Raw genomic sequence first — 17,019 nt, forward strand, 5'->3', positions numbered from 1 at the left:
CAAATTTATTCCATTTAGTTGGTTGCATTTTTGTTTTGTTGGTGGTTTGTTTTGCTGTGCAGAAGCCTTTTAGCTTGATATAGTTCCATTAGTTTATTTTGCTTTTAATTCTCTTTATGGTCAAATTCATAAAATCCCCTCTCAGACCAAGGTCCATAGTTTAGTACCTCTGTTCTATTCTATGTAATTTATTGTTTTAGGTCTTATATTTAGGTCTTTTATTCATTTTGAGTTGATTTTTGTGTATGGTGATAAGTAGTCTGGTTTCATTTGTTTGCATATGTCTTTCCACTGTTTCCCAGCACCATTTATTGAAGAGCCTTTCTTTTCTCCATTGTATGTTTTTGGCTCCTGTGTCAAAAATTATTTGCCGATATACATGTGCATTTATTTCTGGGCTCTCAATTCTATTTCATTGGTCTGTGTGTCTGTTTTTCTGCCAATATCATGCATTTGGGTTATTGTGTCTTTGTAGTAAAATTTGAAGTCAGGGAATGTGATATCTTTAGCTTTTTGTTTTTCCTCCCTTAGGATTGCTTTGGCTATTCAGGGTTTTTTGTGGTTCCATACAAATCTTTAAAAAATACCATGAAAATTTTTATAGGGATTGCATTAAACCTATATATTGCTGTGGGGAATATGGCCATTATTATTATGATGATGATTTCAAATATACTAACCCATTGATTTCATTTCTTGTGTATTTTTATTATTTGTCCAGTTAGTTCTTTATGCTTAATTGATAGAATACATTACACTTCAAAAAAATGCTTTTGAATACTGAATATTGATGATACAGTTAGAAAATTTCCTTTACTTCTAAGAAGTAACCATTTGTATCCATATAATCTATGTCATTGTCTACATCTATATCTATGTCTGCATTTTTGGTACACATATATACATGCATATTGTTAATTCAGTAATATCTCACACATATTATTATTAATTTTTCTTATGCAAGCTTAACTTATTTTTAATAGCTACATAGTAGCCCATAATGTGTACCATAATTTATTTTACATCTTTCTACCATTGGCCATTTTAGTCCTATGCTTTTTGGTTTTGTATTATAGATCATACTGTACTGAGTATCCTTGTAGAAATTTACATGAGCATTTTAATTAGTAGGTCTGTATGTTATTTTATTTTGAAAAGAAATATCATGGTGTGATACTTTTCCTTTATTCAATGTTAGTTATTTTTAAGAAAAAAATTAATTTGATTTACAGTTTCTCTATTATACTAATACTAGAGGCCTGATGCATGAAATTTTGTGCACTGGTGGGGGAAGGGGGTTTGTCCCTCAGCCTGGCCTGTGCCCTCTCGCATTCCGGGATCCCTCTCGCAGTCTGGGGCTGTCACAGTCCAGGACCCTTCACTCTTTACTGCCCTCCTGCAGTGGAGGCAGGTGGGAAAGGCTCCTGTAAGCCACCACCGTTGTGCTCGCCAGCCATGAGCCAGCCTTCTGGCTGAGCAGTGCTCTGCCTGTGGGAGCGCACTGACCACCAGGGGGGAGCTCCTGCGTTGAGCATCTGCCCCCTGGTGGTCAGTGCACGTCATAGTGACCAGTCGTTCTGCTGTTCAGTTGATTTGCATGTTAGGGTTTTATTATATAGGATATCATCTTACATTTGATTTACTGTATTGCTTTATCAGGAGTGGAACTAGTGTGAGCCATTGCATGTTGACCAATTAAACTCTGAAGAGTTTGTCAGAAGAGTCTACTGCTTAAATTCAGTTCCCCTCCCCCTCCTTATCTGTAGTTTTGCTTTCCACAGTTTCAGTTAACCATGGTCAACTGAGGTCTGAAACTATCAAATGGAGAATTCCAGAAGTAAACATTCATAAGGTTTAAATTGTGCATTCTCCTGAGAAACATGATAAAATCTCTGTGCTGCTGTGTCTTGCTTGGTATGTGAATCATCCCTTTGTTCAGAGAATGCACATAGTATACGCTTCCTGCCTGTCAGGCACTTAGTAGCTCTCTAGGTTATCAGATCAACTGTTCTGTTATTGCCGTGCTTGTCATCACACAACCCTATTTTAGTTAACAATGCCCCATTCACATAATTTTTATTACAGTATATTGTTACAGTTATCCTGTTTTATTCTTCGTTATTGTTGTTAAGCTCTTACTATACCTACTTTATAAGTTAAACTTTATCATAAGTATGTACATACAGTTGTCCCCTGGTATCTGGGGGGTTTAGTTCAGGACCACCGAGGATACCAAAATCTGCAGATGCTCAAGTCTCTTGGTTAGCCCTTCATGTCTGTGGATGCAAAACCCACAGGTACAGAGGGCCAAACTGTATGGGGAAAAACATGGTATACTGGTACATAGGGTTTGGTACTATCTGCAGACTACAGAGGGTGTTGGAATGTATCTCCTGTGGATAACGAGGGACTACGGTATGTGTGCATCACGAAGTTTAGGTAAATTGTCTGTACCTAATGATCCATTCAGTCATTTGGAATGAATTGCAGTTTATTATGTCATGAAGGAACATTCATGAACTTTTAGATATACCCCAAGAGCTGAATTGGTAGCTTATTTTAGGATTTTTTAAAAAAGAAATAATTACTCCAGTTATTATTAACTGCTTTCTGGTTGCGCATGACATGTTATTCATTACTGGTTTTATATTAAATCTTTTGAAATAGGCCTTCATTGAAATGTCAGTTTTTAATTCTTTTTTTAAATATATTTTATTGATTTTTTACAGAGAGGAAGGGAGAGGGATAGAGCGTTAGAAACATCGATGATAGAGAAACATCGATCAGCTGCCTCCTGCACACTCCCTACTGGGGATGTGCCCACAACCAAGGTACATGCCCTTGACCGGAATCGAACCTGGGACCCTTCAGTCCCCAGGCCGATGCTCTATCAACTGAACCAAACTGGTTAGGGCAGTTTTTAATTCTTAAGTGCAATCTTGTTCTCATGGAATGTCCATTATATTCTAAATTATTCAAATGGGTGTTGCTTAGTTTCACAGAGTAAATCCCATTCTCCAGAATGGTGGGAGGTAGGGAAGTGGAGGCAGAGTTGCTATCCTGGGTAATATGGTATGATGACGAGAGCAGGTCTCGAGCTCTGATCCTAGATATGAGCTAGATAGATCTCTAGATAGTCATCACTTTTAGTTCTGATTCTTTTTTTCCTTAGTTTTCAAAATGAGGACATTGAAGGATCATTTCATAGGCTCATTCATTTATTCACCTGTCATATGTTTTTGAATACCTATCAGCTATTAGAACTTTCTTTGAATTCTTTAGATACAGTTGAGTGGAATAAAGTTCAGCTTCCAGAGCATAGCTTCTATAGCATCACCCTCTGGAGCTGAGGATGGAAACAGTCCTTGAAAAGAGTGATATGCAGGAAGCTATGCCAGAAGAGCAATTAAATTCTGGAACTAGGTCTGGTTTGTGGATGACCAGGGACCAGGGTGATGATAATAGCTTCAGTTGATTTGTTACTATATGTCAGGAGTGCACTAAATACCATTCAAGTTCATCCTATCTAATAAGGAGGGAGTATGCTAGTTGACTGCTCCACCCTCAAAGATGGCAGTGCCCACAGCAAATAAGGAGGGAATATGCTAATTGCCACACCCTCAAAGATGGCGGCACCCACAGCCACAGGATGGCAGCACCTAGTCCCCTCGGCCCCCCAGCCGCCCAGGGCCGGCCTGAGGCGCATGGAAGCCTCGGATGTCGGCTGCCCAGCCACCCAGGGCTGGCCTGAGATGCAGGCAAGCCTTGGATGGCAGCTGCCCAGCTGCCCAGGGCCACCTGAGGCTCAGGTAACCAGGGCTGGCTGAGGCTTGCGCTGCTGGCAGTGGCAGCATTAGAGATGTGATGGAGGTGTCGCTTTCCCCTGATCGCTGGGTTGCCTCCTGCCCCTGAGAGCTCCCAGACTGTGTGAGAGGGCAGGCTGGGCTGAGGGAACCCCCACTCCAGTGCATGAATTTTCATGCACCGGGCCTCTAGTCCTATATAATAAAAGCCTAATATGCAAATCAATCGAATGGTGGAATGACTGGTTGCTATGATGTGCACTGACCACCAGGGGGCAGGCGCTCAATGCAGGAGCTGCCCGCAGGCCCCGACCAGTGAGCAGGTGGCACCAGGCCAGCCACGGCAGGTGCCAGCAGGGGCCCCTTGATCACCCTGCAGAGGGAGGCAACTGGTGGCAATGGCAGGGGGTGGGGCCAGTGAGTGCGTGGCACCAGGCCAGCCAAGGCGGTGCCAGTGGGGGACCCCCAATCACCCCACCAGTCACCCCACAGATCAGCCCTGATTGCCAGCCAGGTCTAGGGACCCTAACTGTACACAAATTTTGTGCAACGGGCCTCTAGTTTAATATAAAAAACTTTGGTGTAGATGCAGTGTCATTTTTTTTTTTATAGATGAGGAAAATGACAGGGTAAGAAATTCGCCTAAGGCCACATAGTTAGTAAAGGTGAGTCAAACTCAAATTTGTCTGATATCAAAATATAAACAGTGATTGCTAAGTTGGGTTGTACCTCTAGAGGGCCCTGCTCCAGATCTCAGGAATCAGAATTTCAGGAAGTATGTTTATCTTTACACCATCAAGTGGTTTCAGTGTACAGTCAGATTAGGGAAATCTTGCGTAAAGATTTACCTAAAATGATAGGGAAAGGTGCTTGTTGAATAAAAGTGTAAGCAACTGAATGAGTAAGAAAGTATTGTGGTTTGGAAAGAACCCCAAACAAGGTGTCTGCATTCACATCTCTGTTCAAGGGAGTAAAGTGCTGTTAGGGAAATGACAGAGAGTATGGAGGGAGGCTTCCAGCCCTTGCTTCTTTATAAACTAAGGATGTAAGTGGAGGCAAAAAGAAGGTTGGACTGGTGACTTGTAAGTCCTCATGAAAGAGCCACAGTTCTGTGATTATAAAATAGGTAAGCATTAGGTATTGTGTAGGCTTCATTTGGATTGAATAAAGATATTTTCTTGGGGAAAAAGAGTCTAAAAAATTGACCTTAATGAGTACAAATTTACATAATTTTAGACTAACATGAAATACCAAATACGAATATAAAAATATTTTATAAATGAACCTCTATGGTAATTTTTATCCTTATTTTTTCCCTGGAAGTGATTAATTGTTGACTTACCAAGAGATAGCTAGAAAAATGACTAATTATTAAAGCTTACTATTAATACTCCTCTGGCCTTTTCAGATCCCTTTAAATAATAGTTATGTATAGGTATTTACATGTAGAATGTCATTTTATATTTTCCCCAATTGTTGCGAAAATGCCCACTTGAAAGAAAAATGTTTACTTAAAAGTTAATTTACCAGAAAAGGTACTTTGCAAGTTCTCTCTAGAGTAAACTATCTCAGTAGGATTTTGTTACATTTTTATAGCTTTGTCAAGAACTTGGATGAGAATGTAGAAAATGTGATTGTAAAACTTTCAGCTAAGGCAAATTAATAAGGAAATACATCAGAATATAGGATTCATAACAAGTCCTATATAATAAAAGGGTAATATGCAAATTGACCAAACAGTAGAACAATCAGTCGCTATGATGTGCACTGACCACCAGGGGTCAGGCGCTCAACGCAGGAGCTTCCCCCTGGTGGTCAGTGCATTTCCACAGGGGGGGGTGCTGCTCAGCCAGTAGCCGGGCTCACGGTGACAGGAGTCTCTCCCGTCTCTATGGTAGCACTAAAGATGTCTGAATTCCAGCTTAGGCCCGCTCCCCATGGGGACATCCCACAAGGGCTCCTGGACTGCGAGAGGGCACAGGCGGGGCTGAGGAACCCCTGGCCTCAGTGCACAAATGTCATGCACCAGGCCTCTAGTCTATAATAATAAAAGGGTAATATGCTAATTAGACCAGATGTCCTTCCAGATGTCCTTCCTGGATGAAGTGAGGGCCGAAGGGAAGCTTCCCAGGTCCCAGGTGCCTGTTGGCAGCCAGAGGAGGGAAGCCTGGGTCCCAGGTGCCAGAGGGAAGCTGGTGCTGGCAGCCCAGGGAAGGAAAGCCAACTCTTGCACGAATTTTCATGCATCGGGCTTCTAGTCCTATCTAATAAAAGACAAAAAGGGTAATTGACTGTACCTTTGCTACGCTTCCCATTGGCTAATCAGCGAGATATGCAAATTAACCGCCAACAAATATGGCGTCCGGCAGCCATGCAGCTGAAGGGAGCAGGAGGCTTGGTTGCTCCAGTAATGGAGGAAGCCAAGGTACCCCGCCTGCAGCGGCCTGCTCTAAGCTCCAAAAGCAACAAAGTTTCAATTATAGAAGCTAAACAAACCCCAGATACCTGCTTTCAGCCGGCTGTGGCCACGGAGCTGGCTCTTAGCTCCAGTGACAGCCAGAAAGTTTCAATTATAGAAGGTAAATAAATCCCAGAATAAAAAAGAAAAAAGAAAAAAAGGAGAGGCTGGGAGCTTCAGTCGCAGGCCAGCCTGAAAACTGCCCTCAGCCCCTCATCCAGGCTGGCCAGGCACCCCAGTGGGGACCCCCACCCTGAAGGGGGTGTGACCAGCTGCAAACAGCCCTCAGCCCCTCACCCAGGCTGGCCAGGCACCCAAGCGGGACCCCCCACCCTGATCGGGGACACCCTTCAGAGCAAACCAGCCAACCCCCACCCGTGCACCAGGCCTCTATCCTATATAGTAAAAGGGTAATATGCAAACTGACCCTAACAGCAGAAAGACTGGGAATGACTGGTCACTATGACACACACTGACCACCAGGGTCAGACGCTCAATGCAGGAGCTGCCTCTGGTGGTCAGTCGCTCTCACAGCAGGGAGCTCTGCTCAGCCAGAAGCCTGGCTGATGGCTGCCAGTACAGTGGTGGTGGTGGGAGCCTCTCCTGCCTCCTCAGCAGCGCTAAGGATGTCCGACTGCAGCTTAGGTCTGCTCCCTGCTGGCAAGTGGGCATCCCCTGAGGGCTGCTGGGCTGCCAGAGGGATGTCTGATTGCCAGCTTAGGCCCAACCCCCCGGGGAGCAGGCCTAAGCCAGCAAGTGGTCACCCCCGAGGGGTCCCAGACTGTGAGAGGGCACAGGCCGGGCTGAGGAACCTGCTACCCCTGAGTGCACAAATTTTTGTGCACTGGGCCTCTAGTATAATATAATGGGCTAAAGCTAATAAGTTCTTGCATTTATATGTGCTCTCTCACACCTCCATTTTTTCCCTATAGGATAGAGGGGGTTATTGCTTAGTAATATTTCATGCAAGAAAATCTATATGTTGCAAACTCAAGATGAGCCATTATGTGACATAGTTACCCCAGACTGAATAAGCAGACCATGTCCTTAGTGAGTGAAATGATGATCTTCAGTGCTGCTGTGTACATTTAGTCTGTGTCTTGGGCAAGGACACTGAGATGATAAGGGAGTCTTAAAATTGTATGAAGAATTTTATAGGCACCCAGTTTGTTTAGCATAAAGAAAACAAAATTGGACTAGGAAATCATTCCACTTTCCTCTTCCATGTTTGAATGTCTGTCTTGGGAATATCTAGAGTAACCTAGTGGATGGAAGTTACAGGGACAGATTTCATCTGTAGGAAAACAAAAGAGAAGATTTGACGATGGGATAAGCTGCTGTCTATGGGAAAATGCAACCTTCGGTCAGGGTTGTGGGTAGACACTGGGTGGATAGTAGGATGTGGGTTAGGCTGTTTTTGTGTGTGTATGTGTTTTTTCCTCCAACTTTAGAAGTATATTTTAGTGAATTAGCAAAAATAAATTTAGTAAAATATTTAGTCAAAACTGAATCTCCCCCTTTTTTTATATCAGACTTAGATATAATTGCCATAAAATGTAGTCCTGTCTCAAACAAAATTTCGCTTTTGTGGTGATTACAGTAGGTAATATAATTGCCAAAATTACTTACTTCCAATTGGTTCTTCACACTTCATTCAGAGTAATTATTACCACATACTAGTCTCTTCATACCACCTCCCTGCTTAAGACACAGTCACTCTGCATTCATTGTAGGATAAGGGTACCCATTCTTAACATGGCCCACAAAGTCCAGCAAGGTCTACTGCTACCTGCTTCTCCAGTTTTATATTGTATCGCCCTCCATTTCCAGTTCAACCATGTTGGCCTTCTAGTAATTTCTCAAGTGCACACCGTGTTCCCATTTGCCACACATCAGTTGTCATGCTGTTATTTTTCTGCATGGATGGCCTTCTTATTCCTAGATGACGCCTGCTGTCACCCTCCCGGCCTCGGTTCATTTTTAACTTAAGCACGGAAGTGTTTTTAACCTTCCTACTGAGATCTCATGTCCTGTCACACATGCTCATACTCTGTATTTCTCATTCTCAGCATTGACCACTGTTACAGTTTACATTTGATTATGTAACTCTGTGATTCAATATCTGCTTTTCCTGCTAAAATATAAGCATCCGAAGGCAAAAGGCATTTTCTGTTCTTAGTTCACTGTTGAACCCCTGGTGCCTTGCAATATGTGCAAATCACACTAATATGTGCTGAGTGAGTAATGTAAGCGGGACACTTCCTACAAAGTATTGAAGAGAACATTTAGAGAAAGAATGGGATATGGTGACCCTAAGGCGATACATTCATTTTATATAGTGCTTGCATTTTTAAAGACTTTTTTCACAAAAGTCCTAAGAGCTAAGTATATTACATTATATTAACTTTACAGGTAAAGACATTTTATCTTTGTCAACTTTACAGATTAGGGTAGTTAACCAGATCAAGACTCATAGTTATTAAGTGGCAGATTTAAGATAAGAAACCAGGAGTTTGAGATTTTTAGGAAAATAACCAGCCACTTGATATACCCAGGTGTTATACTCATCACTTGCTTCAAATGGCATAGTGTCTTACAATTTTTTTATAGGACTGTCTTAGTTTGGGCTGCTATAACAAAATACCATAGACTGAGTAGCTTACACAACAAACATTAATTTTTCACGGTTCCAGAGGCTGGGGAGTTCAAGATCAAGGTACCAGCAGATTCACTGTCGGGTGAGGGATCTCTTCTTGGCTTGCTTTGTCTTTCCATGGAGAAGAGGGAGGAGAGCTCTGGTCTCTTTCTCCTCTTTAAGGTCACTAATCATAACTTGGATTCTACCTTCATGATTTTATCTAATCCTCACTACCTCCCAAAGGCTCTACCTCCAAATGCCATCGCATTAGGTTTCCACATGTGAATTTTGGGACACAAACATTCCGTCTATAGCAAGAACTAAGCTATGTTTTATTAATATCTATCTAAATCATACTTATAGTTTTAAAAATTACATACGGTATTCTCCATTATATTTTAGAGACCTTGACAGGTAGGATTTTAAATGTGAAAGTAACACTGCCATCTAGTGACAACTAACCTGAATGAAATTTGAAAACTAGACTAGCTGGTTAAGGTCCCAAGGAATGGTGAAGCAAGTTATTCCCATGAGTGGGAAGGGCGCATAAGTTAGGCAGTCATTTCTTTTCAGAAACCATTTGAGGCAGTTTATTCTTAAGGAGTCATGAATGAATAATAAACAAAGCAGATGCCCTGGTTTGTAGAATGTTACCCAGGTAGTAAGCCGGCGATTGTGCCACTTGATTTTGATCTGTCTCCATTTTTCTCACTTTCGCCACAGCTTCTGAATGAGGGAATTTGTACTCTGATAACCTAACAAAGTGTTTTCATCTTAGTTTAAAGAGCTAAGCACATTCAAGAACAAACAGATGAGGAAATGAGTCCTGGGTAAAATTTCTGGTTAGATCTTGCAGCATCTAAAGGAAGAAGTGGAATGCCAAAATAAACTCCATCTATCCCAAGGGGACACTTAGAGCCACTTTGAATTAAATTGCTGAGTGATTTAATGTAAACAACATAATAAAACACTCCAGACACACAAAAATAGTTAGAAAATGAAGTATAAGAATTTTCTTTAATGCATTGAACCACAAAGGAAATTTGGATAACTTATTTGTATCCCTTAAGTCCTAAATTTAATAGATTTTTAACTGATATATTTTAAATGAATTATTGTCCTGCTAAATTAGTATTGTTGGCAAAAATATTATCTAAAATCCTTTGAGCTAAAAATTTTTTATGTACAGAAGCCAGGTCAAAAGAGATAAAAATTATTCTATTTCTCTGGAGACCTAAATAACAAAAACCCATCACTTTCAAAGGATAATGATATTTCTGATTGAGGTGAGAAAATTATATTTAACATTTTTTAAGATAGCCTGTAGAGGATTTTTTACAGAGAGGAAGGGAGAGAGATAGAGAGTTAGAAACATCGATGAGAGAGAAACATCGATCAGCTGCCTCCTGCACATCTCCCACTGGGGATGTGCCCGCAACCCAGGTACATGCCCTTGACCGGAATCGAACCTGGGACCTTCCAGTCCGCAGGCCGACGCTCTATCCACTGAGCCAAACCGGTTTTGGCATATATTTAACATTTTTTAAGATAGTCTGTAGAGGATTATTCTATTTGTCCAGTTACTGGTACATGTAATGAACAGTCTCCCTAAGGTGTTCTGACTTATGGTATAGAAATAGCCTAACTGGAAATATTAAATTTTTTATATAAGTCAATGAAAATTATTGCTTTTCTGACACTACTTATTACCTGGTTTCCCCTTCAGGAATAATATTTCACATACTGACAATAAAGAATGTGTAACGGACTTGCTATTTTGCCAAGAGTTAAGTTGGAAATCTCAGGGCACGAACCATTTTAACATAAGAAAAGCATCTGAGTTGCACTTACTTCTTAGCCAATATCCTTAAAATAGTAATTTTATGCTTATTTCTGGACAAGTGTACAGATATGACCTCGTCTCTTGTTTTCAAGTGATAAACTATTCATATGAAGAATGTGGGTAGTACCAGACAATAGCAGATGACAATCTACCAAGAATTGGATTAAAATTAGTTGCCAAAAAGTATTGCATCAATACCGAAGGGGAACAATTTTTTTTTTGAAAAGTGTAATGTGGTTTTGATTAGCTTTGCATGAGACACAGCTGATCTGGGACCTCTCCTAATTTTGTGTCAGGGTCAAACTCTAGAGTTGTGCTGACGATGAAACCTGAAAGATGGGTAGTTAGTAAGGTGAAGAGCTTACAGGCAGGTGGTGGTGTGGAAGGGGGCTGTGTGGAGGCTCAGAGTGTTCTAGAGAGAGAATGTCAACTGCAATTTTTTAAAAAAAAACACCTCAAATATATATAGAAAACATAAACACAAAGCTTCGTTTGATGTTCTCGGTATCTTATCGATGAACAAAGGATTCAACACTGCGGCAGTGTGGAAGTGAAGAATAGATGGAGGCTCTCTAGGGCTCTGGATACCAGAACAGCATGGTGGGGCGGAACAAGAAATTGACCTTGTGCTGGAAAAATGTTCTCAGGCCAGAATAACAGTAGTATAAATGAGAGGTCTAACTTTTATGGCAGTGCAGAGCAGAAAGAAACCAGTTTCTCTTGGGGTTTTGGTGAGGGAAAAGTGGGAGGTTATTCAACACTTGGCATTTACCACAATCCTTAAAGGGAGCAGGGTGAGGTCTGCAGCATGCTTTCAGTTTACCTGTGTCTTTGGCTGTGTTTTGACCCTGGCTTTCTTTGTTCAGCTAGGATTGTGTCTAAGCAGAGCCTCCGCATCTGTTCTAAACCTCAACTGCAGCCTCATCCTGTTACCCATGTGCCGGACACTCCTTGCTTACCTTCGAGGATCCCAGAAGGTAAGACACATAGAATTCTAGTCACAGATTGCAGCATGCCAATCCAGTGCAACGGCAGCAGGTTAGCCCTGCTTAGTTCTTGTGGTCTGATTTTCTGCTAGAGCGATTGCTTCAAACATGACAGGGAAGACCATGTCCCCTGCCAAGATGATTAGTGAACTATTCCAGAAAACAGCACTAAAGACAGAGGGTCATAGACTATGCTAAGCACTTCACATATATAGCTGTGAAGCCTCACAATGATTCTGTAATCAGATATTGCAGATGCAGAAGCTGAGGCATAGAGGGTTTAAGCAACTTGAAGATCACGAGACCTATGAAAGGCAGAGCTAAGATCAGTCCTACTCCTGAGCTCTTTCCACAGTACTCTGCCTCACCGCGATCCTGTTTTTCATTTAGTTCAGTCCCTGCGAACACACTCAAGCCCTGTGGTTTTTGAGCAATGCATAGAGTGAGTGTTAGTGTTGGTGGCAATTTATCTCTTAAAATACATACCTGTTTTGAGCCACGTAATAGGCTTAGAAAACGTCTTGATTAAGTAGTGGTGTCATGTGTGGATATTTAGTGTTGTAAAATGAAGGATTTGAGAGAACAGAAAAGCACTTTGAAATTCTTTTGTCAAGTATCCTTGTGTGTGTGTGTGTGTGTGTGTGTGTGTGTGTGTGGTGTATGCTGTGCTGTGGTTATTTCTTCTCTAAGATGGTAAGGCACCACTGGATAGATACTGATATTTTAAAAGGAGTTGTTAATGTGAGGTCACTTTGCTGTCCTGTGAACTTTATATGACTGGATTTACTACCGTAAAAATTCTCAACCTTTTCATGTGATTACATTTGGAAACTCTTTGCTTTTACTGTGGCAATTTGTGGAAATAACTCTTGGTTGCCTAATTGTAAAATGCTAGGTTGTGATCTCTGTGGCTGGCCATTGGCTTGGCATGAAGAAGGAGAAGATAAATGGCAGGAGAAGACAAGGGCCCACCTAAGTCCTTCAGTATTTAATGTCTTAAAGAATCGTCCCTGAGTGTGAAACATAGTTATTCAAAGATGCTTGACATTTTATTTTTCTTAAGACCAAACAGGCATTTAAAACCATAAATGGAATTGCTTTATTTAAAAAATAATCTTTCTTTATTTTTACTGCAAAAGGAAATCATATATATATAGTGAAATTCAAAAATTCCAGAAATATCTGAAGTAATCAGTGAAGGTTTCTCCTAGCATTTCTCTGTCAGGACAACTGCTGATTACAATTTGGGGTAAATACCTACGGATATGTTAACATAGAATGCTACTAATTTTAAACAATATAAGATTTTCTGTTTTATAACTCTTGCCTAACAATAAGTCTTGCACATTTCTTCATATCAATAATAAGTCTTCTCACATTCTATTTAATAGTTTGAGTGTTCCCTTGATTAGATATATCATAATTTGTCTCATTGCTTTTTAACTTGATAGGCCTCTGTCATGTTTCTAAAACACTGATATTGTAAAAATGCTGTAGTGAAAAGCTTTGTACACATACGTTATTTACTGCATCATTTTTACAATAGTAAATGGTTGTCCTGTAGGTTCCAAGCAGGAGAACCAGAAGGTTGTTGGATAAAAGCAGAACATTCCATATCATCTGTGGTGTTACCATCTGTATTTTCTCAGGTGAGAAAACCAAAAGCTGTTTAATATTATGTTATAATCATATGTTATAAATGGTATTTTTATTATTCTATAAATTATTTGCTGTCACAAACTCGTGATTTTCTTATACAGCTTAATTTTCTCTTCCATGTTTTTAAAGAGTGTTGTCTATTGGTGCTACAGAAAATACGTGTGTCTTATGCTAAGTTTGACCTCCAAGCTGGTAATGATTGTTTCCTAGAGGTAAATAATTTAATTTAAAAAGATTGAAAGAAGCAAACTGAAAGTTTTTAAGCTCTGAAAGTAAGGATATGATAGGAGTGTAAATGCATCAAAATTGGATTGCAAAATGTACATTCATTGAATACGATATCAGCCAAAATTATAGTTGATAAATATTTCTTTGAAAATGATACTTGCTTAGAGGAGCATATTTCAAAAGTTTGTGGAAATTCATCCTGCTCAATTCCAAGTTAAAATATAAAGTGAGAATCTTTTGATTTTTAAGAATCATTTTAAAATAAATTTTTATCCTGAGTATTTCTATAATGCTTTAAAATATTTTGGAGCAGAAAGTAATAAATATATGATTTAGTGCATAGACTCTGGAGATGGATTATGTAGGTTTTATCCCCAGCTGCCCTTCTGCCTGGAGAACATGCATATATGAAGTTCTTAGGGAAGAATTTGTTATAATAGTTTACAGTCTGAGGGATTAATTATCTCAGCGGCATAGCTCCTTACATTTTCATCTGGTTGTTATTTGTAGAATAGAGCTATTTTGGTGCTAGGGACCTTTGGTCTGGATAGTTATGTAAGGCCATTTTGAACCAGGAGTCTTTGGATACAGCTATAACCAAGATATATTAAACTTTAAGCTTTTAAATTATTACCAAGCATTTCTTTACTTTCTCATTCCTGAACATCTATCTTTCCATTGGTAGTTGCCCCCTTTGGTGGTGAGAGATGGGGAGAGGCTTAGGGATGGGATTAGAACTCCCTTGCAGCCGAGTCGGGATGGAGTACGGATCAGGAAGAGATGAGGGCCGAGGGTGTGATAAGGGTTAGGGATGGATTAGAGCTAGGGAGGGGGATCATGAAACACTGGCACATTCATAGCTTCATTTATTCTTTGGTTCAGTTGCAGAATAACCACAACTGAGTTGGTGTAGTGTATTGCCATGAATGAGCATGTTTTCCAGGGGGTCTACATTCTGCCCCTGGCTAGTGGTCTGACCTTAGCTAAATTACCTTTCTAACCTTTGTTTTCTTATCTGTAAAACAGGGATGATTCTACTTACCTCACTGTTTTATTGTTAAAATTACATGGAAAATCTATACAAAGTGCCTGGCATAGCTTTCTCCCTGCTTACTAAAATCAGAAGCTCTGAATTCTTTTGACCTAAAAGGCCTTATAAAGAAGGTGAATGTATCTCATACAGCTACCGCCTAGAACAGTGATGGCGAACCTATGACACGCGTGTCAGAGGTGACACGCGAACTCATTTTTTTGGTTGATTTTTCTTTGTTAAATGGCATTTAAATATATAAAATAAATATCAAAAATATAAATCTTTGTTTTACTATGGTTGCAAATATCAAAAAATTTCTATATGTGACACGGCACCAGAATTAAGTTAGGGTTTTTCAAAATTTGACACGCTGAGCTCAAAAGGTTCACCATCACTGACCTAGAACTTTTACTCAGGAGAATTCAGAAAGAATGGCTATTCCGCTGAAACCGGTTTGGCTCAGTGGATAGAGCGTCGGCCTGCGGACTGAGGGGTCCCGGGTTCGATTCCGGTCAAGGGCATGTGCCTGGGTTGCGGGCACATCCCCAGTGGGAGATGTGCAGGAGGCAGCTGATCGATGTTTCTCTCTCATCGATGTTTCTAACTCTCTATTCTCTCCCTTCCTCTCTGTAAAAATCAATAAATATATTTAAAAAAAAAATTGACACAAGGCATTTACTGTCTTTAAAAAAAAAAAAAAAGAATGGCTATTCCTCAAAGGAAGCCTTTATGCTTTTGACAAGTAAGTATGTAGTTAACATATAAGTCTTTAATTTTAAATAAAGGGAATTTTTTTTACTATTAATATCTGAAGTGGTGAAGCTGTAGGAGATAGTTTTGCTTAAATAATGTTTTATACCTTTGCCAAAGTTGAGTCTCACTTAAATGTTCTTTGTTTTATTTCTTTGAAACCTAGCCATTGCTTGTTAATTAATCCGCTTCTAGTTCCCTGGTCACTTTTTTTTTGTTGTTGTTAATCCTCCCTCGAGGATATTTTTCCATTGATTTTCAGAGAGAGTGGAAGGGAGGGGGAAAGACATACAGAGAGAAACATCAATATGAGAGAGATGCATCAATTGGTTGCCTCCCACATGTGCCCCGACTGGGCTGGGGATCGAGCCTGCAACCTAGGCATGTGCCGTGACTGGAATTGAACCTGGGACCCTTAAGTCCACAGCCAAACACTTTATCCACTGAGGTAGGGCCAGACTGGCTAGGGCCCTGGTAAACTTTTTATGAGACCCTCTTCTCTTCTCTAACTTGATCACTGGCAGGAGCTTATAAATCCTTTAAATAATTTTTAGGTTATTCAGTATTCTAGTCCTCTCTCATTTTGATTGTCTTTGTGAGTAACTCAGAGCTCTTGGCCTATCTATATCTCAAACGTTAGGTTTGAGGGAATTGTAGAGTTTTGTACTTTCTAGGCCATGTCTTATTTTGAATCACTGCCTCCATGTATTTATGTAAACTATAATGGTTTACTAAGCAATTTTGAGTCACTTATTAGGTCTCTTATTTCTGTCATTTTTTAAAACATTCCTCCTCCAAGGTTATGTTTTTATTAATTTTTAGAGAGAGAAGAAGGGAGAGAGAGAGAGAAACATTGATGGGAGAAACATAGATTAGTTGCCTCCTGTTACGCCCCCAACATGGGGTCAAACCCACAACCTAGGTAGGTGCCTGCTTGAGATTCAAACCTGCAACCTTCTGGTTTACAGGATGACACTCCAACCGACTGAGCCACCAGCCAGAGCAGTAATTCTGTCATTTTATAGAGAAGTAATTCGAGGTGCTCGTATGCCAATACAATAGCCAGGAAGACAGGTTCCCAACTAAATAGCTGTTGTTCTTTATGATGTACTGTTAATTAAAGCCACATTTCACCTGTAAGAAAAGGTTAGAAAGGGAGGAGGGCATTAGAGTCGTCCAATGCACAAGTCACTTACTCCTTCCTTGTCCAACCTCCTCAATATAATTTTCTTTTTTCCCTGGCATGCCAAAATGAATTTGTTTTCACCTCAATTTCCTAACACTTTTATATTTTGTGTGAGCTCCAAGTCAGTTGAGCACTCTGTTTATTGTGCCACTGCAGACTGATTATTCAATGGCAATACTCTACTCTATCTCTGTCTTGTGGTTGTTCTCCAACTGAGGGGAAGGGAAGGGGAGAGAAAGACAGAAACATCAATGATGAGAGAGAATCATTGATCGGCTGCCTCCTGCACTGTGGGATACTCCACACTGAGGATCGAGCCCGCAACCAGAGCACGTGCCCTGACGGGGAATCCAACCGTGACCTCCTGGTTCCTAGGTTGACACTCAACCACTGAGCCACGCTGGCTGGGCATTACCAAACACTTTTGCTACCAAA

The 17,019-nt window shown here is 40.5% G+C and overlaps 1 protein-coding gene across 1 annotated transcript in view; it reads left to right on the top strand.

The window, feature by feature from the left end:
* Nucleotides 1–17,019, top strand: part of NOX4 (NADPH oxidase 4) — a 149,353-nt gene that overhangs the window by 12,649 nt on the left and 119,685 nt on the right. The window contains exons 3-5 of the mRNA XM_006092917.3: nucleotides 11,609–11,719; nucleotides 13,293–13,377; nucleotides 13,517–13,599. Coding sequence (XP_006092979.1) covers nucleotides 11,609–11,719; nucleotides 13,293–13,377; nucleotides 13,517–13,599 — 279 coding nt within the window. The remainder of the gene's footprint in view (nucleotides 1–11,608; nucleotides 11,720–13,292; nucleotides 13,378–13,516; nucleotides 13,600–17,019) is intronic.

The sequence above is a fragment of the Myotis lucifugus genome, unplaced genomic scaffold (assembly GCF_000147115.1).
Source record: "Myotis lucifugus unplaced genomic scaffold, Myoluc2.0 scaffold_106, whole genome shotgun sequence".
NCBI lineage: Eukaryota > Metazoa > Chordata > Mammalia > Chiroptera > Vespertilionidae > Myotis > Myotis lucifugus.